This window comes from Ornithorhynchus anatinus, chromosome 17 (assembly GCF_004115215.2).
Source record: "Ornithorhynchus anatinus isolate Pmale09 chromosome 17, mOrnAna1.pri.v4, whole genome shotgun sequence".
NCBI lineage: Eukaryota > Metazoa > Chordata > Mammalia > Monotremata > Ornithorhynchidae > Ornithorhynchus > Ornithorhynchus anatinus.
The window spans coordinates 21,965,145-21,988,504 of record NC_041744.1 but is presented as its reverse complement, the minus strand read 5'-3'; the positions used below and the strand labels follow the sequence as shown (position 1 = coordinate 21,988,504).

Here is a 23,360-nt window from a genome sequence, read left to right as displayed (position 1 = left end):
AAGTAATCCCGCGGCGGGCCCCACTTCCGGTGGCCGCCCCATCCTCCCCGCCCCATCCTCCCCGCCCCGCCCCGCCCTCCTGCCCGCCTGCCGGCATGGCCGATCCAGCGGACTCCACCGCCTCCCCGTCCGACACCGAGTCCGACGCCTCCGAGGTCACGGACTGGGAGGTGAGTGGCTCCCCTCCTCCCCCAGGGAGCCCTCCGGGATTCCCATCGCAACCCGGAGGCTGGTGGTGCCCCTTCGGCCCCGGCCGGGGACCGACCGCTCTGAATAATCCCCATTTGTTAAGCCGAGCACCGTTCGGAGCGCCGGGGGAGGGGGAGCCAGCGGCCTCGGCTTGTCCCACGTGGGGCAGTGGCGAGAGCCCGGGCTGGGGAGTCAGAGGTCATGGGTTCGAATCCCGGCCCTGCCCCTTGTCAGCCGTGTGACCGTGGGCCAGTCACTTCACTGGGCCTCCGTGACCTCGTCTGGAAAATGGGGATCAACTGTGAGCCTCACGTGGGGCCACCCGATGACCCTGTATCTCCCCCAGCGCTTAGCACAGCGCTCTGCACAGAGTAAGCGCTTAACAGATACCAGCATTAATAAAGACTGTGGGTCTCACGTGGGACCACCCGATGACCCTGTATCTCCCCCAGCGCTTAGCACAGTGCCCTGCACAGAGTAAGCGCTTAACAGATACCAACATGAATATTATTCTTACGAGGTGATCAGGTTGTCCCCCGTGGGGCTCCCCGTCTTCATCCCCGTTTTCCAGAGGAGGTCCCTGAGGCCCAGAGAAGTGACGTGACTCGCCCAGAGTCACCCAGCTGACAAGTGGCGGAGCCGGGATTCGAACCCACGCCCCCTGGCTCCCCAGCCCGGCCTCTTGTCACTGAGCCCCAATGCTGCTGCTGAGCGCGGGGGGAGACCCAGGGGGAACCAGGCCGTCCCACGTGGGGCTCACGGGCTTCAGCCCCCGTTTGGCAGACAACGTAACCGGTGCCCAGGGCCCTCCCTTTCCCTCCGCCCCCTTCCCTCCTACTTCCTCCCTCTGCTCTCATAATAATAATGGTGGCGTCCGTTAAGCGCTTACTATGTGCCAAGCATCGTTCTGAGCGCGGGGGGAGGGGGGATACAGAGTCATCAGGTTGGCCGTTTTTATCCCCATTTTCCAGATGAGGGAACTGAGAAGTGAAGTGACTTGCCCAAAGTCACACGGCTGATAAGTGGAGGGGTCGGGATTAGAACCCACGACCTCCGACTCCCAAGCCCGGGCTCTTGCCACTGAGCCACGCTCCACCCCCTTCCGCTCCCCCACAGCACTTGTTTATATTTTATATGTGATTTATTACTCTGTCAATGACGTGGATATAGCTATGATCCCGTTTATTTTGATGGCACTGATGCCTGACTACTTGATTTGTCGCACCGCCCGTCTCTCCCTTTCAGACTGTGAGGCCGTTATTGGTCAGGGACTCTCTGTTGCCGATTTGTACTTTCCAAGCGCTTAGTACAATGCTCCGCACACAGTAAGCGCTCAGTAAATACAAATGAAGGATTAAGCGGCTTGCCCAAAGTCACGCCGCTGACAAGTGGCTGAGTTGGGATTAAAACCCACCACCTCCGACTCCCAAGGCCGGGCTCTTTCCCCTAAACCACGCGGCTTCTCTTATAATAATGATGGTAGTCGTTAAGCGCTTACTACGTGCCAGGCAGTGTGCTAAACGCTGGGGCGGATGCAAGCAAATCGGGTCGGACACAGACCCCTGCGCCATGTGGGGCCCACGGTCTCCACCCCCGTTTTACAGAGGAGGTGACCGAGGCCCGGAAAAGTGAAGAGACTTGCCTAAATTTACACAGTAAACAAGTGGCGAAGCCGGGATTAGAACCCCTGACCTTCTGATCTCCAGGCCTTTCTCTAGCCACTACACCATGCTGTTTCTCTCTGAGGGACAGAGGCAATAATAATTACAGTAAACAAGGCTGTTGATCCTTTATCTGCGGTGTTTGATAAGTGCTATATCTGTGGTTTATTTGTATTGAAGGCTGTCTTCATTTCTAAATTGTCAGCGGCGGGAATGTGTCTGTTTATTGTTATATGGTACTTTCCCAAGTGTGTAGTACAGGGCTCTGCATACAAGCGTCCAATAAATTCAATTGACTGAACAACCGACTTAATCATTAGTATTTATTGAGCGCTTACTACGTGCAAAGCCTAATACTAAGCGCTTGGGAGAGTACGGTACCACTGAGTTAGCAGACACTAACCCTGCCCACAATGAGCTTGCCCTTAACGAGCTTGTTTATGGAGTGACAAGCACTGGGTTTGATTCCCTCTCACTTGGGACTCACGGTCTAAAGGGGAGGGACCATAGGTATTATTATCCCCATTTTACAAATGAGAAAACTGAGGTCCCAAGTTAAGTGGCAGATCTGGGTATTAGAACCCCGGACTCCTGTCTCCGGTTCTGTGCCTTTTTTTTTTTCCATTTGATTTGTTAAGCATTTACTACGGGCCAGGCATTGTTCTAAGTGCTGGGGTAGATACAAAGCAATAAAGTTGGACACAGTCCCTCTCCCACGTGGGGCTCACATTAATCCCCATTTTCCCGATGAGCTAACTGAGGCACAGAGAAGTGAAGTGACTTGCCCCAAGTTGCACAGCGGACAAGTGACAGAGCCGGGATTAGAACCCAGCTCCCAACTCCCAGGCCCGTGCTCTCGCCTACTGCCACTACGCCAGTCCCAGCACTTAGCTTATCCCAACCTGGACTACGGCCCCAGCCTCCTCGCTGACCTCCCCGCCTCCTGTCTCTCCCTCCTTCGGTCCATACTTCACTCTGCTGCCTGGATCATTGTCTGAGCGTGGCTCAGTGGAAAGAGCCTGGGCTTTGGAGTCAGAGGTCATGGGTTTGAATCCCGGCTCTGCCACTTGTCAGCTGTGTGACTCTGGGCAAGTCACTTAACTTCTCTGTGCCTCAGTTACCTCATCTGTAAAATGGGGGTTAAGACTGTGAGCCCCACGTGGGACAGCCTGATTGCCCTGTGCCTACCCCAGCGCTTAGAACAGTGCTCTGCACATAGTAAGCACTTAACAAATACCAACATTATTATTATTAAAAAACATTCAGTCCCCACCCTCTCACTCCTCAAGAACCTCCAGGGGTTGCCCATCCACCTTTGCATCAGATCGAAATTTCTTACCGTCAACTTGAAGACACTTGATCGGCTCTGCCTCTTCTACCTGTCCTTGCCGATTTCCTACTACGGCCCGGTCTCCGTACTCTGTTCCTCTAATGCCACTGTCGACCTGGCCTATCTCACCGCCGACCCCCATCTCGCCTCCTTGGCTCTGGCCTGGATCTTCCCCTTTATATCTGTTAGACCACCGCTCTCCCCACTTTCGAATCCGTATTAAAATCACGTCTCCTCCAAGAGGCCTTCCCCGACTGAGCCCTCATTTCCCCTACTCTCTCCTCTGTGTCCCTTGGATCTGTTCCCTTTAAGTATCTGATATCGACGACCACTGACGACCATATCCTTAATTTAGTTTAATGTCCCTCTCCCCCCTAGACTGTCTGCTCCTGGTGGGCAGGGAACCTCTCTACCAACTCTGTTGTTCTCTCTCGAGTGCTTAGTACAGGGCTCTGCCCACAGTAAGCACTCAATAAATACCACCGATTGATAGGAGATTAACAGCATGGCCTAGTGAAAAGAGCATGGGCCTGGGAGTCGGGGACCTGAGTTCTAATCCCGGCTCTGCCAATCGCTTGCCCTCTGACCGTGGACAAGTCACGATGTCCCTGTGCCTCAACTGTAAAATGGGGGTTACCCGCCTGTTCTCCCTCCTACTTAGACGGCGAGCGCCGTGCAGGACAGGGACGGTGTCCGACCTAATTAAGTTGTACCTACCTCAGTGCTTAGAATCGTGTTGGACACGCAAGTGCTTACCGTAAAAGAAAAAGGGTTTGAAAGTCGGGAGAACGGTGGACTGTCAGATGTGAAGCGGGAGGGAGTTCCGGACCGGACGGAGGATGAAGGCAAGGGGTCGGCCTTGGCTCGCCACGGTGGGGTGCGAGGTGGTGCCGGAGGAGGCTAGTGGGCTGGGCACCCGCCCCCATCGGATGCCCGCGGGCATGTGGACAGAGTTGTCCCCATCTCAGGCTGGGCACCGAAGGGGCAGCGGAGAATCTGAGCGTGTCCCCTTGTGTCTCACAGCTGCAGGAAGCGTTCTCCAAAGGGATCCTGAAGCCCGGGCTCAATGTTGTGCTGGAAGGGCCGAAGAAGAAGGTCAACAACGTGGTGAGTGCGGGTCTGGGGCAGCGGGAACGGCCCCGGCCCCTCGGGGGCACGGAGCGGGTCCAAGCCGGTCGGGCCCAGGCGGGAGAGGCTGGCTTGGGGTGCCCCTCACGGGCCCGGGCTCGGGTTCCCTCTTAGGACGGCCTGAAGCACTGTCTGTCCGAATTCAAGAAGAAGCTGGCCTGGATCGAAAGACTTGATGTGACCTTGGGGCCGGTGCCAGAAATCCCCAGCTCGCAGCCCACGCTTCACACGCCAGATCAGAAAGCGGTCGACCCGGAAGACGACTTCCAGAGGGAGATGAGCTTGTACGTGAGCCAGGGTCCCCTGGGGCCGAAGATCTGGGGACGGTGGGGGGGGCAGGAGGGCGATAATAGTGGTGGTAGTTGTTAAGCGCTTATTGTGGGTCAGGCAGTGTTCTGAGTGCTGGGTAGATTCGTGCTAATCAGGTTGGACACAGTCCCTGTGCCACATGGGGCTTGATCCCCGTTTTAGAGATGAGGTAACTGAGGCCCAGAGTTAAGTGACTTGTCCGGGGTCACGCAGCAGACAAGTGGCAGAGCCGGGATTAGGAGGCGGCGAACCAGACGGGGACAAGTGAATGGGGCTAGAAATGCTTCTGAAACACGGGGGGATTTTGCTGCCCTTCACATTCATCCCGCCGGCTGGGTGTCCCCAGGGAACCCAGTTCTGGGCGGCGGGAAGGAATGTGTTTGGCGAGGACATTTCTTCGGGACAAGGAGAAGGGGAGTGACTCCAGGAGGCCCTCAGGACTGTAAGATCATTGTGGGCAGGGAATGTGTCTGTTTATTCTTGTATTGTACTCTCCCAAGCACTTAGTACAGTGCTAAGCACACAGGAAGCACTCAGTAAGTACGACTGACTGACTGAGTGAAGGGGGCGGGCATTTTTGCGATGGTTTGCTGATGAAATGTCAGCCAGCCTTCACGACGGCTCCTGCCGCACATAGCGTATCACAATAATTCTGGTGTTTGTTAAGCACCTACTATGTGCCAGGCACTGTGCTAGGCACCGGGGATGTGCCCTTTAGAGCGAGGACCTCGTCGGGGGCCCGCAGAACCCCGTCGTGTGCACGTTGTCCGAGCGGCGACGCCTCGTGGCCCGGCCGTCCGCTTCCCTCTCTCCCGGGGGAGTGTTCGGCGGGGGGTGGGCTGGGAGTCGAGGAAGCGGGGAATCGGCCGGCCGCTTGGGCAGCGAGCCTCCGCGGCCCCCTCGGACGTCCACCCGATCCCGCTGTTCCCTCAGCTATCGCCAGGCTCAGGCGGCCGTGCTCACGGCCCTGCCCCGCCTCCATCAGCACAAGGTCCTCACCAAGCGGCCCGACGACTACTTCGCAGAAATGGCCAAGTCGGACCAGCAGATGCAGAAGGTGAGTCTGGGGGTGCCTGGCACCGGTGTGGAGAATGAGGGGGAGAGGGGTCCCGGTTCGGGCCTGACGGTTCCGCTGGAGGCGGGGGGCTCGGTGGATGGTCAGTACTCTTGCCAGCGGGCCTTCGGGAGTTACTGGGAACTGGTGAATGGGAATTTGCCATCCCGGTTGGTCTGCTCCCTCGGCACACGTGGATTTCCTGAGTGCGGGACGGAGACGTTCACACTCTGTGGGTCAGCCTCGCCCTTGGCTTCTCTTCCGCCTTCCCGCCTGGTCGAGAAACGTTGCTCTCGAGGTAGCCGGGATTGGCGTTTCTGTGGCCACGGTCGCGTCGAGCTGAGGGAACGGTCTTTTTACAAAGTGGTAATTAAGCGCTTACTATCTGCCAGGCACTGTACTAAGCGCTGGGGTAGGTACAGGGTTGTCAGGATGGACACAGTCCCCGTCAACAGAACGTAGGCTTGGGAGTCGGAAGGACCTGGGTTTTAAATCCAGCCCCGTCACTTGGGCAGATCCCTTCTCTGTGTCTCAGTTTTCTCATCTGTAAAAGGGGGATTAAATCTGAGCCCTGTGTGGGATAAGGACTGTGTCCAATCCAATTTTTTTGTATCCATCCCAGAGCTTAGTACCGTTGCTGGCACACAGTAAGCCCTTAATAAATATCATAATTATTACTATCGTTATTATTATTAATGGAGCTCGCAGTCTTAATCCCCACCCCCTGCATTTTACAGCTGAGGTAACTGAGGCCCAGAGTAGTAAAGCGACTTGCCAAGGTCACACGGCAGACGGGTGGCCGAGCCGGGATTAGAACCCAGGTCTGTCTGACTTGCAGGACCGTGCGGTCTCCACTAGGAAGGGCTGGGAGATCCACACAAGTGGGCCGAAACGGTCCCTGATGTGCAAACTGATTTGCCTATTGAGCCGGTTGTGGTTCCTTGGAGTTAGCTTTCCCTGAACGTTCGGGACCGGGTAGGAGGGTTGGGGTCCCTGTGGTCAAGTGAAATTTTCTTTCTCTTGCCGGTGTTGGGTTCTGATTAGGGCAGGAGGTGTCAGGTTGTGTCTGATTGGCGTGGCTCAAGGGTGTCGTTAGAACCCCAGGAGCCCAAGTAATCGGGACCCGGGCCTGTAGGATAATTCCCCAGGTGAGAACGCTGCCCCTCAAGAGATCCGTCCCTCCCAGGTGGCCACCTGCCTGGTTTTATTCTAACTGAAATTGCGTCCCCCGTCTTATCGAACTGACTTGAGTTCAGGTATCAAGGTGGGGGCGACCAGTTACCTGTCGTTTCTTCGGTCAAGAAGGAACTGCCGGCAGCAGGTGTGAGACCGGGGCTGAGGGCACACTCCCCTCTCTCCCCACGCGGGGAGAGGTCAAGGAACTTAGGACTTCAAGATCCTGTGATACGGCTAAATTCTTGTCTCCTAGAGGCGAGGTTTGGAGGTGTGGGGGCGTTCAATGGGACAGTTACAGTTCTGGGCTCCTTAGCACTCAGACCGCAGAGTGGGGTGGTGGGATGAGACTGGAAAACCTCTGCTTTGCCGAAAAGCGGGCATCCGTGGCTGTTCCCCACCCCCCGGGTTCTTTCTCCCTCAGATCCGCCAGAAGCTTCAGGCGAAGCAGGTGGCCATGGAGAAGTCTGAAAAGGCCAAACAGCTCCGAGCCCTGCGGAAATTCGGCAAGAAGGTGAGGGCGGGGGCCTCCTGGCCAGTAGAGTTTACGACCTCAGGGAGAATGTCGGTGGGGGGCAGAGAGAGTTGTCTTGGGGCATTTCGGGGGCTCCTGAGGGTTTTCTTGGGAATGCCAGGGGTCACGGGAAACTTGGGTCGAGGAGGGTGGGGAAAATAGTGGGAGGCTCATCTTAGGAATGGCACGGGGTCAGGTGGCCTCTCCTCATCCATATCTGGGGGAAAAGTGGCATCGCTCCACGTCGGCAGTTGTGGAAATATGTCAGCGGTGAACACTTTGCCTGCTTTCTCCCCCCACCTTCTCCTCCCTGATGGAAAAGTGCCGGCCTGGGTGGGGTCGGCGACGTCGTGTCGAGACCGGGCGGCGCTGAGGTTGGAGGAGGTGGGGGGAGGGATTGGGCCGCCGGGGTCTCTTGGAGACAGACCACCCTCCCTGTTCCAGGTACAAACGGAAGTTCTGCAGAAGAGGCAGAAGGAGAAGTCAACCATGATGAATGCCATTAAGAAGTACCAGAAAGGTCAGGTGGCACGGGGACGGGGGTGGAAGGGGCCGTCGTGATCGCCACCCAGGTCATCGGGCCCTCGATTTCAGCCGACCTGACCGCGGTACTCTTTGGCTCTTTCAGGCCTGACAGACAAGCTGGACTTTCTGGAGGGCGACCAGGGGTCCACGAGCCGGCCCAAAAAGGAGGACGCTAAAGCCCCACAGACGAAGAAAGGGTGAGTCTGACTTTCCTCCTGGGTTCTAGCGTGAGACGGGCCTGCCCGGGGCTCAGGTCTCACCGGGGGCCGCCCGGGGCGGAGGAGCGGGGCGGCGGGAGTGTGGTGGCAGCCCGAGTGAGCCCAGGTCCGTTTCAGGCCCAACGCCAAGCGGCGCTACAAGAACCAGAAGTTTGGCTTCGGGGGAAAGAAGAAGGGCTCCAAATGGAACACCCGGGAAAGCCACAACGACGTGTCGGGCTTCCGGGCCAGCGTGGCCCACGCCAGGGGCGCCAAGAAGGCCGGGAAAAAGGGATCGAACGTGAGTGGGCTGGGGGCTGGGGGCCGGGGACCAGGGACCGACAGTGGGGTTCGGGACCTCAGGGGGAGGGGTGGGGGACCCGGCAGCCGTGGGGTCCAAACCCATCCCGGGGGCGGGGTACCACGTGGGAGCGGGCTTTGACCGCATCTTCCTTCCACAGAAGAGACCCGGCAAGTGGGCGAGGCAGAAGATGAAGAGTAGAGCCCGCTGACGGCACGGCCCCTCACCTTGCGTTTCGGCCCGGGGCTCTTTCGCCCGCGACTCGTCCCGGGACGACCGTCCGCCGACGGCGAGACCTGGGCCGGCCCAGGGGTTCCCTTGGAACCCGCAGCCTCCCGGTTAGTTCCCGGAAAGGGGCGCGGCGCCCGAGGTGGTGCCCGACCCGCCGATCCCGCCCGGACTTCTTTTCCCCAGTGGATCCGGGCCTGTGTCGGGGCCTCCGGGTACCACATTAAAGAGCTCATCTCGGCTGCCCTGCTGCCACCGCGCTCTCTGTTCCGTGAGTTGGGAGGGGTGGGCAGGCGCGTGGCGGAGGAGCAGCCTAGGTACCGGTGGCAGCTGCCTGGCAGTGGGCACCAAGGTGGCGAGGGTCAGTGAGAAGCAGAGGCAGAACTTGCAACAGGGTTTATCTCCAGCTGCTGGCGGGAGCCAGCCCGGAGCGGGGAAGGCACCCGACGGATCCGGCTCCCGGCGGCTACTCCTGCTCTTTCCCCCGCCAGATCTCGGCCATGTACCTGGTCAGCTCGGTGGTGTGGTGGGAGAAGCGCAGCCGGCGGTCGCTCCAGTCCGTGCCGATCTGCAGGAGGGATGCGGGGATCAGGGTGGGGGGCTGCAGCCCGGCCATTCCTGCCAGGCAGGGTGTGGAGAGCCCATCTGGGTGGAGCCACTTGATGGAGAAGGAGGCGATGCTGAGCGGGCGGGAGCTGCCGGGACGCCTCCCAACAACATGGGCTCGGCCCTGTCTCCCTCCCCTCTTCTTCCCTTCCCATTGGGGAAGCAGCGTGACACAGTGGGTAGAGCACACGCCTGGGAGTCAGGAGGTCCTGGGTTCTAATCCTGACACCTGCCACTTGTCTGCTGTGTGACCTTGGGCAAGTCACTTTGCTTCTCTGTGCCTCATCTACCTCCTCTCTAAAATGGGGATTGAGCCTGTGAGCTCCCACGTGGGACAGGGACTGTATCCAACCTGTTTTGCTTGTGTCCACCCCAGCGCTTAGTACAGTGCCTGGCACATAATAAGCACTTAACAAATGCCAGTATTATTATTATCAGGCATTCCTCTGTGCTCCACTTTTGGGCCCAAGATTGGAATCATCTGTCAGATGCTGCTGCCAGACTTTTTAGGATGCGCAGGGGAGAGTCCGGTGGGAAAATCCATTGCACCAGAAGACGAACTCTCGTTCCTCATTCTGGCCGGGACGCAGTAACGGATTGGGGACCAGCCTGACAAAGCACACGTTGGCCTGGGTACTGCGCATCGCCGTGTCGGAAGGATCCACGGCGTGGGTGCTTGTGATGTCGGGCACGGCTTGCTCGGAGTCTTATTTATGGTGGGGTAACCTCTGCCGGAACCCGACCCCGGGATTAACCCCGGCTCAGGCCTGGGACGACAGTGGCTCTTTGCCTTCGCTCCTCTCTCTGCGCCCTCCCCGGCCTGGACCTCCACAGGTTTGTGGGCATAGAAGGTGCATCGTAGAAAGGACCTGGAAGTCGGTATAGGCTGGTAAGCCACACTGACCCCTGTGGGGAATTCTCCCCGTCCTCCCCCAACACCCGAAGGGGGTCTCCTCTAGCAGTCAGACGATCACCAAGGGCTCCGTGTCCCATCCAATTTCCTGGCTCTCCGTCTGGGGCTCCGGGTATTTCATCTTGGGTCCCTGGGCTGCGTAGTGAAAGAGCTTGAGAAACCTGGCTGCGGAAGGAGAGACGGACAGGACGGGATTAGGGAAGCCGAGCCGAGGCCGCTGGCCCTCATCGGCCTCGGGTCACTCGTGTCGACCCACCTCTCTCCCTGCCGTTCACGCTCCTGCCTTTTAACTCGAGCCCTGAGGACGGTCCTCGAGGGGCCAATTTCGGTGGGTGATTCCGAAATCTGGACTCCTGACTAGTTTCCGGCCTGATGTTGCTTTTCAAAGTCTAGGAAAGCCGTCGAGCGGATTTGGGGCCGGGTACCGGAGCCTGCGAGGTTCACACGCGGGAAGCGTTTAATACCGATGCTGACAGGCTCTTCGGGGGAGGCCGAAAAGCGGGTAAGGGAAGCAGATCGGAAGATCCGGTCCCGCGGCCGCAAGCCTCGGATCCCGTCAGGGTTTCAGTGCTGACGCGTGACACCCGCAAGGGCAGATCGGCTCTGAAAATCTTTGGGAAGTCCTGCCGGCTGGGGCCTGACAGAGTCGCTCTCTGGCTAGGTGCAACGGGTGAGAATGGGAATTGACTGGCAGCGGTGGGCACGGGACATTGACAAACAGCAGAGGCACCCGTGAACACAGGTCAGACGTGTGGACAGGAGGCAGAATTAGGGGCAGAGGTGGCTTCCGGCCTGCTAAACTGGCCCGAGGACTAGACCCACCCCAAATGATTCTGCCCTGTATGAAGGAGCTCTTACCATCTGCGGGTTCCTCCATGTTATCGTGCCTGGACATGGGCTTCCTGGTGAAGGTGTGAACTGGAGAGGTATAATCAATAACGATAATAATAACTATGGTACTTGTTAAGCCCTATGTGCCAAGCACTGTTCTAAGTGCCGGGGCATGTTCAAGTTAATAATGATGGTATTTGTTAATTATTAAGCTCTTACTACGCGCCAAGCTCCGTTCTCCGTTGGGGTATATTCAAGTTAATAATGATAGTGTTTAATTGTTAAGCGCTTACTAAGTGCCACACACTAGGTATAAGGTTGCCCCATGTGGGGCTCAGAGTCAATCCCCATTTTACAGATGGGGGTAACCGAGGCACAGTCCTTTAGAGTTCCACAGTCCCAACCTGATTGTTTAATCAGGTTGGACCCCATCCCTGTCTTACACTGGGCTCACACTCTTAATCCCCATTTTACGGGGGGGGGGGACTGAGGCCCAGGGAAGTTAAGTTACTCGCCCAAGGTCACACAGCAGACGTGGTGGAGCTGGGAGTAGAGCCCTGCTCTATCCACTAAGCCCCTCTGCCTCCCTGTCGATCACAGGGGGCCTTGGGTCATTTCCCCCTCTTTTCCATCCATTGGGATGCCCTCCCTCTCCTAGCGTTCCTCTACCCCTTCACCCAGTGACACCAGTCCCATCTCTTCTTTCCCTTCCCACTCTGTCCCTTCTCCCCTTTCTCCCAGGGGGTTATTGAGAAGCAGCGCGGCTTAACGGAAAGAGCCCGGGCTTGGGAGTCAGGTTGCGGGTCCTAATGCTGGCTCCGCCGCTTGTCTCCTGGGTGACCTTGGGCAAGTCACTTAACTTCTCTGGGCCTCGGTTACCTCGTCTGGAAAATCTTACAGACGTTACCTCATCGTTTAGACCGTGAGCCCATTATTGGGCAGGGATGGTCTTCATTGCCGAATTGGACCTTCCAAGCGCTCCGTACGGTGCTCTGCAGATAGTAAGCGCTCAATAAAGACTGCTAGATGAATGAATAAAATGGGGATGAAGACCGTGAGCCCCACGTGGGACAACCCGATGACCTTGTATCTTCCCCCAGTGTTTAGAACACTGCTTGGCGTATAGTAAGCGCTTAACAAATACCAGCATTATTACCCCAGCGCTTAGAAGAGTGCAAGGCCCATAATAAGTGCTTAACAAATACAAGCATTATTACCCCAGCGCTTAGAAGAGTGCAAGGCCCATAGTAAGTGCTTAACAAATACAAGCATTATTACCCCAGCGCTTAGAAGAGTGCAAGGCACATAGTAAGCGCTTAAATACCAGTATTATTACCCCAGTGCTTAGAACAGTGCTAGGCACATAGTAAGCGCTTAAATCCCAGCATTATTACCCCAGTGCTTAGAAGAGTGCAAGGCACATAGTATTCAATAGTATTTATTGAGCGCTTACTATGTGCAGAGCACTGTACCAAGCGCTTGGAATGAACAAGTCGTCAACAGATAGAGACAGACCCTGCCGTTTGACGGGCTTACAGTCTAAGCACTTGACAAACCCCAGCATCATAACCCCAGCGCTTAGAACAGTGCCAGGCACCTAAGCACTTAAATCCCAGCATTATTACCCCAGCGCTTAGAACAGTGCCAGGCCCATAGTAAGCGCTTGACAAGTCCAAGCGTTATTACCGCAGCGCTTAGAAGAGTGCCGGGCACACAGTAAGCACTTAAATCCCAGCATTATTCCCGCGGCGCTTAGAAGAGCGCAAGGCACACAGTAAGCGCTTAGCAAACCCCAGCGTGATTCTTCTTCTTATGGGGCTCTGGCCCACACCTTTGCTGTTGGGGTTCACGCTGTACTGCGTGTGCAGCTTCTGGGTTCGCAGCTCCTTGCGGGTCAGCTCGCACATGATCAGGTTCTTCTGGACCTCGTCCAGCGGCTGCTTCTCCTTGGCGTGGCCGGCCATGCCCCCTGGCCACCGAGGCCCAAGGCCCAGCTCGCCCAGCTGGCCCAGCTGGCCCTGCTGGCCCTGCTGGCCCAGCTCGCCGTCTCCAGGCAACGCTTTGGCGGCGTCGTCCCCCCCGCCCCGCAAGTGGTAACGCCCGCCTCCCTCTCCTCCCCTCTCCCCGTGGTACGGCCCGCCCTGGAGGCCACGCCCCCGACCACGCCCCCGACGCCTCTGATTGGCCGAGAGGGTTAAAGGCCCCTCAGGCGATTGGCTGCTTTCCTTGAGCTAAGATTTGAAAGCTCCTGCTCCGGTGCGGAGAGGGAGTCGAGCATCATCCAGGTCGTGGAGGCTGCCGGTAAGATTCATTCAATCATTCAATAGTATTTATTGAGCGCTTACTATGTGCAGAGCACTGTACTAAGCGCTTGGAAGGAACAAGTCGGCAACAGACAGGGACGGTCCCTGCCCATCGACGGGCTCACGGTCTAATCGGGGGAGACGGACAAAAACGAGACAACTTAATCGCAACAAATAATAATAATGTTGGTATTTCTTAAGTCGATCTATTCTTAAGCGCTGAATCCATTCTTAATCAATTTCTTAAGCGCTTACTGCGTGTCGAGCACTGTTCTAAGCGCAGGGGTGGATTTCCAGGGGAATCAGGTTGTCCCACGTGAGGCTCACAGTTAATCCCCCTTTTACAGAGGAGGTGACTGAGGTACGGAGAGGTGAAGTGACCTGCCCACAGTCACACAGCTGACAAGTGGCAGAGCCGGGATTAGAACCCGCGACCTCGGATTCCCAAGCCCCGGCTCTTGCCACTGAGCCACGCTGTTGGAGTTGGAATTCTGGTCTGGAGAGGAGAGAGGTCGGCGACGGACTCTTTGGTGGAGAGCGGGACGATCGGGTCCCCAGGTTTGGGGGCGCAAAGCCGGTCCCGGGGGTGGGGGCAGGAGAGACACAGCGTGACAGGCCAGGCAGGGTGTCGGAGGGCAAAGTCGAAGCCGGCCCGGCTTCCACAGGGCACGGATTCTTTCCTGGCGCTGTCCTCTGGCCCGTCCAGTTCCAAGCGCTTAGTACAGTGCTCTGCACATAGTAAGCGCTCAATAAATACAATCGAATGAATGAGCGGTGCCAAAGGATGCCGGGAGGGAGATGTTGCCCCCCGGGCACCCTTCATCCGGCTCTAACCACCCCCGGCTCTGAATCTGTGTGCGAGGAGGCCGTGCCGGCCTTCAGATGCAGCATGGCTTAGTGGCAAGAGCTCGGGCTTGGGGGTCAGAGGTCGTGGGTTCTAATCCCGGCACTGCCACTCGTCAGCTGTGTGACTTTGGGCAAGTCACTTCATTTCTCTGTGCCTCAGTTACCTCATCTGGAAAATGGGGATCGTCTGAGCTCTAGGTGGGTCAACCTTTTTACCTTGTGTCACCCCAAGTGCTTAGAACAGTGCTAGGCACATAGTAAGCGCTTAACAAATGCCATCATCATTATTATTATTATTATGTCGCTTCCTGGGCACCCTTCATCCTGGGCCTACGTCCAGTTCTACGCACCTTGGCTCTGAATCTGTGCATTGTGGAAGGCGGGCCAGCCTCGACTTTGCCCTTTGACACCCTGCCTGGCCTGTCACGCCTGCTCTCACCCCCAGGACCGGCTTTGCGCCCCCAGGCCTGGGGACCCGACTGTCCTGCTCCTTGCCAAAGAATCAAACAGAAACTCCCCACTATTGGCTTCAAAGCTCTCCATCACCTTGCCCCTACTTACCTCACCTCCCTTCTCTCCTCCATCCCAGCCCAAACACTCCGCTCCCCCGGCGCTAACCCTCTCACTGGGCCTCCATCTCGCCCGCCCCGCCGTCGACCCCAGACCCACACCCTACTTCTGGCCCGAGTCGCCCTTCCTACTCAAATCCACCTGACAATCACTCTTCTTCCCCTTTCAAAGCCCTACTGAAAGCTCACCTCCTCCAAGAGGCCTTCCCAGACTATTCTCAGCTCCCCCTCCGTCCCACGTCCCCTCGACTGGCTCCCTTTGCTCTTTCCCTGCTCTCCCCGCCCCACGGCACTAAAGTAGATAACTATAATTCTATTTATTTGTACTGATGCCAGTTCCCTTGTTTTGCTGTTTCCCCCCGTTATAGACCGTAAGCCAGGTGTGGGCAGGGATGGTCTCTCTTTGTGGCTGAATTGTACTTCCCAAGCACTTAGTCCAGTGCTCCGGGCACGGTAAGCGCTCAGTCAATGTGATTGAATGAATGACCCACCCTCCCGCCCGCAGGCAGCAGGGATGGCGACGGAGCAGGAGGCCGCGGAGCAGGAGGCGACGGAGCTGCGGTGCCGAGTTTCGGTGGAGGAGCTGAGCCCGGGCGGGCAGCCGTGGCGGCGGCAGGTCCTGCGGGAGGCCCAGCTCAGCCTGGGCCGCAACGAGAGGCGGGAGCTGGTCCTGCGGCTGCAGGCGGGGGCGGCAGCGGGACCCCGGCTCTTCCCCCTGCGGGCGGCCCGGCTGTTCACCCGGTTCTCGGCGTCCGGGCGGAGCGGCCTGCGGCTCGGCCCGGCCCCGGACTCCGGCTCGGGCTCCGTCCAGCTGCTGCTGTCCGACTGCCCTCCCTACCGGCTGCGCCGCTTCCTGCGCACCCTGAAGCTCAAGCTGGCCGGAGCCCCCGGGCCCCCCACCACCCCGGCCCGGGCCCGCCTGCTCGCCCCCCGGCCCCGGGCCTTCCTTGCCCTCAGCCCCGTCCAGCTTGAGAACCGGCACCAGGATGCGGACGCGACCTTAGATGCCACCCCCCGGAAGCGGCCGGGGCCGGGGGCCAGGGTCCGGCCCAGCGCCGGGGCCGACACGGTGAGATTGGGCCGGGGGGGGGGGGAAGGGGACACCTACAGGATGCCAGACAAGGGTTGGAGGGGACGGTGGGATGACCTAGGACTATCATTATTATTAATAGTAATCGCGGTATTCGTTAAGCTCTTACTTTGTGCCAGTCACTGTACTAAGCACTGGGGTAGATACAAGCAAATCGGGTTAGACACGGTCCCTGTCCCACAAGGGACTCGCAGACTCAATCTCCATTTTCCGGATGAGGTCACTGAGGCCCAGAGAAGTGAAGTAACTTGCCCAAGGTCACACAGCAGATAAGTGGCGGAGCCGGGATTAGAACCCATGACCTTCCGACTCCCAGGCCCGGCCTCTGTCCACTAGGCCATGCTGTAAATCTAAGCACTGTACTTTAAGTGCAACTGTACTAAGCCCTTGGGTGAGTACAACATAACATTAAACACATTCGCTGCCCGCAGTGATCTCACAGTCTAGAGCGGGAGACAGACATTAAAATAAATACATAGATAACTAGGTAAATTACAGATATATACATATGTACCTAAATAAACATACATATATACCTAGGAGAAGCAGCACAGCGGAGTGGATAGAACACAGGCCCGGGAGTCAGAAGGTCATGGGTTCTAATCCCAGCTCCATCACATCTGCTGTGTGACCTTGGGCAAATCACTTTGCTTCTCTGGACCTCAGTTACCTCACCTGGAAAATGGGGATTGAGACTGAGCCCCACAGGGGAGAGGGACTAGATCCAACTTGATTTGGTTGTATCCACCCCGGCGCTTAGTACAGTGCCCGGCAATAATAAGCGTTTAACAAATACCATAATTATTATTATCATTATTATGCGCCCTGGGGAAGGGAGAGAGGATGAATGAAGGAGCAAGTATGAGCGGCGCAGAAAAGAGTGGGAGAAGAGGAGAGCTCAGTCAGGGAAGTCTTTCTGGAGGAGTTGTGCCTCCAATAAGGCTTTGAAGTCGCGGAGAGCCGTTATCTGTCTGCTATGAGGAGGGAGGGCGTTCCAGGACAGAGGCAGGATTGCGACGGGAGACGGCTAGGGAACCGGGAGCTCCCTCCTTCTCACCTCTCCAGGAGACTTCCACCCCCGAGCCGCTGCGGTCCCCCCGGCCCCGACCTCGGCTCCAGCTGTCCCGGGAGCAGGAGCAGGTGCTGAGCGCCGTGCTCCGTGGAAAGAGTGTCTTCTTCACGGGCAGCGCAGGTGGGGGCATGGGGAGAGGAGAGCTGCGGCCCGGGGGTGGGATCGGAGAGCGGGGAGGGCTCTGCTCCCGGCCTGGGGCCCTGAGAGCTCTTCGTCCCCTGCAGGCACAGGAAAATCCTTTCTGATGAAGCGGATCCTGGGGTCGGTGCCCCCAGCGGGCACCGTGGCCACGGCCAGCACCGGGGCAGCCGCCTGCCTCATCGGGGGCACCACGCTGCACGGCTTTGCGGGTACAGGGGGGCTAAGGCCCTGCTGGATGGGGGGGATTCGGAGGTGCGGGGAAGGCCCGGCCCAGCTGTGGGGGCACGGCGAAAGGAGACCCCACGAATGGGTGGCTCTGGAGGGCCTGAGGGTCCTTGAGAAGCAGCTCGGCCAGTGGAGAGACCACGGGCCTGTCAGTCTACAGGACCTGGGTTCTATCCCGGCTCTGCCAATTGCTTGATGTGTCACCTTAGGCAAGTCACTTAACTTCTCTGGGCTTCAGTTTTTTCAACTGTAAAACGGGGATACCTGTTTTCCTTCCTACTTAGACTGTGAGCCCCATGCGGGGCAGGGACTGTGCCTGACCTAATTACCTCAGTGCTTAGAACATTGTTTGACATATAGTAAGTGCTTAACAAATACCATAAAAAGAAAAGCTCTGGGGCTGCCTCTCCAGACTCGGCTCTTCCAGCGCCACTCGGCTTTCCGGGGAGGGTGGGCGCCGGAGCCCAGGTAGATTTAGAGGGCTGCGGTGGGGAGTGGGGCTGAGTGGGGAGGGTGGGTCTGGGGGGCGGTCAAGCAGAGGGGCCGGGGAAAGCCCCCGGTCCGTTCCCTCAACTGTCCCCCAAACCGCAGGCATCGGATCAGGCCAGGCGCCCCTGGAGCAGTGCGTGGCTCGGGCCCGGCGCCCAGGCGTGCGGCGGGCCTGGCTCAGCTGCCAGCGGCTGGTCATCGACGAGATCTCCATGGTGGAGGCTGCGCTCTTCGACAAGCTGGAGGCAGTGGCCAGGTGAGGGTCAGCTGAGGTCCGGGAGCGGGGGGCTATGCGAGACCGGGGGACACCGGGAGCTGAGGGGATGGATGGATTGGCTGGATGGGCAGGTGAACGGTAGCGGGCAGCGACTCTAGGGCTTGCGGGAAAGACTGGGGGGGGCATTTGGGAGTCAGCCCCGAGTCGCCGCCCTCCTCCTCCCCTTCTCCCTCCATAGAGCCGTGCGGCAGCGAGAGGAGCCATTTGGGGGGATCCAGCTCATCATCTGTGGTGACTTCCTGCAGCTGCCACCCGTGAGCTCAGGGGACCGCACGCGGCGCCCCCAATTCTGCTTCCAGGTATGGTCGAGAGTCCCGGGGCTCCACAGGTGGCCCAGGTTGGGGCTGTGCCTAGCTCCGCTTTTTTTAGCGGGAAAAACTAGGCTAACAGAGCACTTAGGGGAAGCAGCAGAGTACAAGGATGTGTGCTTCTCTGTTATTTTAGTATTGGTTTCCCCTAGTTAATCTGTAAGCTCCTTTAGGGCAGGGATAGGGTCAACCAGCCCCAACGTATTGTTCTTTCCCAGCGTAACTAAGCATTCACTACCTTTGATTATTCTTTTTTTTTTTGGAATGGTATTTGTTAAGCACTTACTACATGCCAGGCACTGTTAAAAGGTAATCAGGTTGGACAGTCCCTGTCCCCCATGGGCCTCATAGTCTTCATCCCCATTTTACAGACGAGGGAACTGAGGAACAGAGAGGTGAAGCCACTTGCCCGAGGTCACACAGCAGACTGGTGGGAGAGCCGGGACTGGAACCCAGGTCCTTCTGACTCCCAGACCCGTGCTCTAGGCCGTGGTGCTTCTTGAGTGGTTGCAAGGGAAATGCAATGGCGTGAGGGGGTGTGTAGACCTCTCCCTGCAAACCACGTCGAGGAGACAGATCAGACCCGGGGTATGAGATAACCTCAGCCAGGCCCAGGCCGGCCAGGGACTCAGTATGTTGCTGCTGCCCAGGCTAACGCAGGTGTCTCTGCCTTGCTCTGTCAGTCGCCCGGTGCTCCCACCCTTCAGTGAGACTGCTCCATCCTCTCTTCCCCCCACCCCGCCCAGGCCCGGAGTTGGTCCCGATGCATCCAGGTGACCATGGAGTTGACCCAAGTCCGGAGGCAGAGCGACCCAGCCTTCATCTCCCTGCTGCGGAATGTGCGGCTGGGCAGGTGGGGCCGTCCAAGAGAAGACGTTGGAAGCGGGGTCCCCGGGGAAGGGGCAGCACCCCTTCCTGTCCTCCTCCTCCTCCATCCCCCAAACCAAGCCCGACTGTCCCACCCCCGCCCTCCCTGCCCCCAGCAATCCAGGGGATAGGGGCCCTTCCTTTTCGCCTTCCTCCAGACCCCTCCCCTCATCCCGTCCTGCCCTCCGGCCCCTCCAGATGCCCGGAGGAGGTGACCCGGCAGCTGCGGGCCACGGCCGGGCACAAGCTGGAGCGGGATGGGGTGGTGGCCACACGGCTCTGCACCCACCAGGATGACGTGGAGACGACAAACTGGCGACGTCTTCAGGAGCTGCCCGGTGAGGCGGGGCTTGGGGGGGCAGGAGGACGGGTCTGAGCGGGGAGATCCGCACGGGACCTTGAGGCTCGCCGGGAAGCAGCGTGGCCTAGTGGAAAGAGGACGGGCCTGGGAGTCAGAGCACACCTGGATTCTGATCCCAGCTCTGCCACTTAACCGCTGCGTAACCTTGGGCAAGTCGCTCCCTTCTCCGGGCCTCAGCCTCCTCATCGCTAAGCTCATTCTGCATTCCCCTAGACTGTGAGCCTCACGTGGGACAGGGACTGTGCTTGACGAGATTATCCGGTATCTATTCCGGTGCTCGGCACGTAGTAAGTGCCTGACAGATACCACTGTTGTTATTATTAGGTGGAGAGGGGTCTCTGAGCCTTTCGTTTCTCAGGTTTCTAAATAAAGAGACCCTCATCTCTATCCTTAAACCTACTAGTCACTCTGTCTAGCTCCTTGCTGGTGGGTGTGGGACGGCCGCTCCTCCTTCAGACGGACGGCGGCGGCGGCAGGGTGGTCTTTAGTGCTTCTCATGCTTCACTTCCCTTACCCCGACCCACTCCGTCACCCCCAGGGGCTGTGCGGTGCTACGAGGCTGTGGACAGTGACCCCGAGCAAGCCGGAACCATCAATAGGCAGTGTCCAGTGGGGCAGCAGTTGCAGCTTAAGCTGGGAGCCCAGGTGACCGAAGGCTGGGGTAGGAGGCGACTGACGACTGGGACGGGATCCAGGAAGGCGGCTTTCCCTCTACCCCAACCCCCGGCTCCCCCTCCCCACATTGAGGTTCCGTTGGGTTGAACAGGGGGAGGGTGGTCCAGCAGCCAGAGCTTCCACAGCCCCAGTTCTCCACCCCGCTGCAGCTCTCTCGCTCCCTGGGCCACGTCGCAGGTCGTCAAGGACCGGAAGCGCGGGCACAGACCTCAGCTAGATGTGGGCAGACAGCAGCGTGGTAGTGGGCACCATGCTTAGGTCAGGGTGAGCCCAAATTTGGGGTGAGGCAGGGCTCGGAAGGGGGAAGGGGAAGGGAGGGAGGAGACCGGGAGGCTTAGTCCCATCAGGTCAGGTCAGGTCAGGTTCCCCCTCGGCCTCTTCCTCTCCTGACCTCTCCCGTCCCCCGTTTCCACCCCGCCCTCGTCCTCTCCTGACTGCCCCTGGTCTCGGTTCCCCCTCGGCCTCATCCTCTCCGGGCTGCTCCCGTCCATCCCAGGTGATCCTGGTGAAGAACTTGGCGGTGACCCGAGGACTGGTGAACGGGGCCCGTGGGGTTGTGGTGGGATTTGAGGCCGGAGAGAAAGGTGAGTGGGTGGGGTGGGGTGGGTCGGGGAGGCTTGTGTGGGCGGGGCAGCAGTGAGGGGTGTGGATTCCGGGAGCCAGGTAATCTGGAGGGTGGGTTCGAGTTGGGGGTGTTGGCTGGAGGGTCGGGGCGGGCAAACTGGCCGGAGACGGGGAAAGGTGGGCAGGCTGGGGAGAGCTAAACGGTCGGCCTCGATTGTCCCAGGGTCAGCGCTACAAGGACACCAGGGTTGGGGTGAGCTTTCACACACTGGGAGGAGAAGGTGGGATGGAGGTCTTTCCCTGGTCTCTGCAGATGAACCTAGCGATACATCTTATACTCGGTGGTGTCTTTTACCCGTAGCTTATATTCAGGTCCGGCTCCCTCGGACCATGTCTATTCTTACCGGACCGTACCCACGCAAAGACTAAGTCCGGTGTGGATGGGGATTGTCTCTATTATTGAACTGTACTTTCCAAGCGCTTAGTACAGTGTTCTGCACACAGTAAGCATTCAATAAATACCTACATATATCGCTCAGCTGTCTCAACTATGCCCCAACTCCCTCCCTGCCCGTCCCACTCACCTGGGCCCTGTCTCTGTCTCTGTCTCTTCTGTCTCTCCCTCTCCCAGGGCTCCCCCAAGTGCGATTTCTATGTGGGGTCACGGAGGTTGTGCATTTTGAGCGCTGGAACCTGCAGAGCCCAGGGGGGCAACCCTTGAGTCGCCAGCAACTGCCCCTCCGCCTGGCCTGGGCCCTGTCCATCCATAAGAGCCAGGTTGGTGGCTGAGAGGGCTGGGGAGAGCCCCCGCCGAGAAACGGGGGGGGGGGGGCGACTGGAGCTGGAAGGGGGAGCATCGGACTCTGCACCCCACTCTCAACGGCCTCCCTGCCCCTCCGATCTCTTGACTCCAGGGCATGTCTCTGGACTGCGTGGAGATCTCTCTGGCTCGGGTGTTTGAGAGCGGACAGGCCTACGTGGCACTGTCCAGAGCCCGCAGCCTGCAGGGCCTCCGCGTGCTGGACTTTGACCCCGACGTGGTGCGGTCTGACCCCCGGGTGCTGCGCTACTATGCCTCCCTGCGGCCGGAGGGCAGGCCCGGTGAGGTGAGAGGGGACTGAGGGTGGGGAGCGGGGCCGGGGACGGGGGGCTTTCTAGGTGACCGCGGTCAGGGGCGTTGTGAGATCAGGACCCAAAGATCACCACCTGACCCGGGCCCGTGCGCATTTCAGATGCCTCCGACCGAAGAAGGGGACGCTTCTGACCAGGAGAATGTGGCCCCGGATCTCTGAACCCTGTCTCTGGTTAGGGGGTGGGGGAGATGGGACCCTTCCTCTTTGCCTTACTCCACAGGAGCGGTGTTTCCCCTTCTTGGGGGGGGGGGGCGTTGACGCGGGGCCCTCTCCCCTCCCCTGTTCCCTTGGAGCTGGGATGGGGCTGGTTCCCCTCCACTCCAACTCCCAGACCGCAGTGTCCCTCCTTGCCCCGTGCTGGGCCGAAATAAAGCATCCTTTGATAGAATTTCCAATATGGGGCCATAGCGTTTGCCGGGAAGGGAGGGGCACGATGAAGTGGGGGAAGCAGCATGACCTAGTGGCAAGAGCTCGGGTTTGGGAGTTAGAGGACGTGGGTTCTAATCCCAGCTCCTCCACTTGTCTCTTCTGTGACCTTGGGCAAGTCACTTCACTGCGTCTGTTTCCTCATCTGTACAATGGGGATTAAGACTGTGAGCCCCGTGTGGGACAACCTGATTACCTTGTGTCTATCCCGGAGCTTAAAACAGTGCTTGGCACAGAGTGAGCGATTAAGAAATGCCCTCATCATTATTATTATTGTTATGATGGGGCCGGGCCCAAGGTTCGCCGTGGAGTGTCACCGGCCAAGCGGAAGCGTCCTGAGCCTGCCTGACTCCACACAGCAGTGTGTTGAGTTGGGGTCTGACAGGAATCGACCTGAAGTAGTGCGGCCCAGTGGATAGGGCATGGGCCTGGGAGTCAGTAGGACCTGGGTTCTAATTGTGAGAAGCAGTGTGGCTCAGTGGCAAGAGCCCGGGCTTGGGAGTCAGGGGTCGTGGGTTTGAATCCCGGCTCTGCTACTCGTCAGCTGTGTGACTGTGGGCAAGTCATTTCACTTCTCTGTGCCTCAGTTACCTCATCTGTAAAATGAAGATTAACTGTGAGCCTCACGTGAGACAACCTGATTACCCTGTATCTCCCCCAGCGCTTAGAACAGTGCTCTGCACATAGTAAGCGCTTAAATACCAACATTTATAGTAAGCGCTTAACAAATACCAACATTTATTTTTATTTATTTTTCTAATCCCAGCTCCTTGGGCAATTCACTTCACTTTTCTGGGCCTCAGTTACCTCTTCTGTAAAATGGGGATTAAGAGTATGAGCCCTATGGGGGACAGAGATTGTATCCAATTTGACCAACTTCTATTCATCCCAGTGCTTAGAACGGTGCTGGCATATAAGTGCTTAACAAGTACCATGATGATGGTTATTATTATGTGGGACATGGACTGTGCCCAACCTGATTAGCTTGTGTCTACCCCAGGGCTTAGTACAGTGTCTGGCATGTAGTAAACTCTTAAATACCATTTTTTAAAAAA

The 23,360-nt window shown here is 58.2% G+C and overlaps 3 protein-coding genes across 3 annotated transcripts; 2 read left to right on the top strand and 1 right to left on the bottom strand.

The window, feature by feature from the left end:
- Window positions 1–68: 68 nt before the first annotated feature.
- On the top strand, window positions 69–8,864 carry EBNA1BP2 (EBNA1 binding protein 2). The gene is made up of 9 exons (XM_029082201.2): window positions 69–170; window positions 4,204–4,287; window positions 4,423–4,592; window positions 5,551–5,674; window positions 7,269–7,358; window positions 7,803–7,878; window positions 7,987–8,080; window positions 8,219–8,381; window positions 8,542–8,864. Exons 1-9 carry the CDS (start codon window positions 96–98, stop codon window positions 8,590–8,592), a joined length of 927 nt encoding a protein of 308 aa, XP_028938034.1. The 5' UTR covers window positions 69–95; the 3' UTR covers window positions 8,593–8,864.
- A 126-nt stretch (window positions 8,865–8,990) lies between these two features.
- Window positions 8,991–13,024, bottom strand: FAM183A (family with sequence similarity 183 member A). The gene is made up of 4 exons (XM_003430180.5): window positions 12,791–13,024; window positions 10,987–11,046; window positions 10,190–10,293; window positions 8,991–9,177 (listed from the first exon to the last, which is right to left on the bottom strand). Exons 1-4 carry the CDS (start codon window positions 12,921–12,923, stop codon window positions 9,076–9,078), a joined length of 399 nt encoding a protein of 132 aa, XP_003430228.2. The 5' UTR covers window positions 12,924–13,024; the 3' UTR covers window positions 8,991–9,075.
- A 181-nt stretch (window positions 13,025–13,205) lies between these two features.
- On the top strand, window positions 13,206–22,274 carry PIF1 (PIF1 5'-to-3' DNA helicase). Its single transcript, XM_029082773.2, has 13 exons — window positions 13,206–13,260; window positions 15,183–15,746; window positions 16,833–16,959; window positions 17,064–17,189; window positions 17,797–17,950; window positions 18,150–18,270; window positions 19,026–19,132; window positions 19,345–19,484; window positions 20,046–20,152; window positions 20,679–20,766; window positions 21,378–21,523; window positions 21,661–21,852; window positions 21,979–22,274. The coding sequence occupies exons 2-13, from the start codon at window positions 15,192–15,194 to the stop codon at window positions 22,036–22,038; spliced, it is 1,923 nt and encodes a 640-aa protein (XP_028938606.1). The 5' UTR covers window positions 13,206–13,260; window positions 15,183–15,191; the 3' UTR covers window positions 22,039–22,274.
- Window positions 22,275–23,360: the final 1,086 nt, after the last annotated feature.

Excerpts from the sequence above, each read along its gene's own strand:
- EBNA1BP2 (XM_029082201.2), top strand. The coding sequence starts at position 96 with ATGGCCGATCCAGCGGACTCCACCGCCTCCCCGTCCGACACCGAGTCC. Across the intron at positions 4,288-4,422 it reads AGAAGAAGGTCAACAACGTG|GACGGCCTGAAGCACTGTCT; the intron begins GTGAGTGCGGGT and ends GTTCCCTCTTAG. Across the intron at positions 7,359-7,802 it reads TGCGGAAATTCGGCAAGAAG|GTACAAACGGAAGTTCTGCA; the intron begins GTGAGGGCGGGG and ends TCCCTGTTCCAG.
- FAM183A (XM_003430180.5), bottom strand. The coding sequence starts at position 12,923 with ATGGCCGGCCACGCCAAGGAGAAGCAGCCGCTGGACGAGGTCCAGAAG. Across the intron at positions 11,047-12,790 it reads CGTGAACCCCAACAGCAAAG|TTCACACCTTCACCAGGAAG; the intron begins GTGTGGGCCAGA and ends ATACCTCTCCAG. Across the intron at positions 10,294-10,986 it reads CATGGAGGAACCCGCAGATG|CCAGGTTTCTCAAGCTCTTT; the intron begins GTAAGAGCTCCT and ends CTCCTTCCGCAG.
- PIF1 (XM_029082773.2), top strand. The coding sequence starts at position 15,192 with ATGGCGACGGAGCAGGAGGCCGCGGAGCAGGAGGCGACGGAGCTGCGG. Across the intron at positions 17,951-18,149 it reads AAGCTGGAGGCAGTGGCCAG|AGCCGTGCGGCAGCGAGAGG; the intron begins GTGAGGGTCAGC and ends CTCCCTCCATAG. Across the intron at positions 18,271-19,025 it reads GCCCCCAATTCTGCTTCCAG|GCCCGGAGTTGGTCCCGATG; the intron begins GTATGGTCGAGA and ends CACCCCGCCCAG.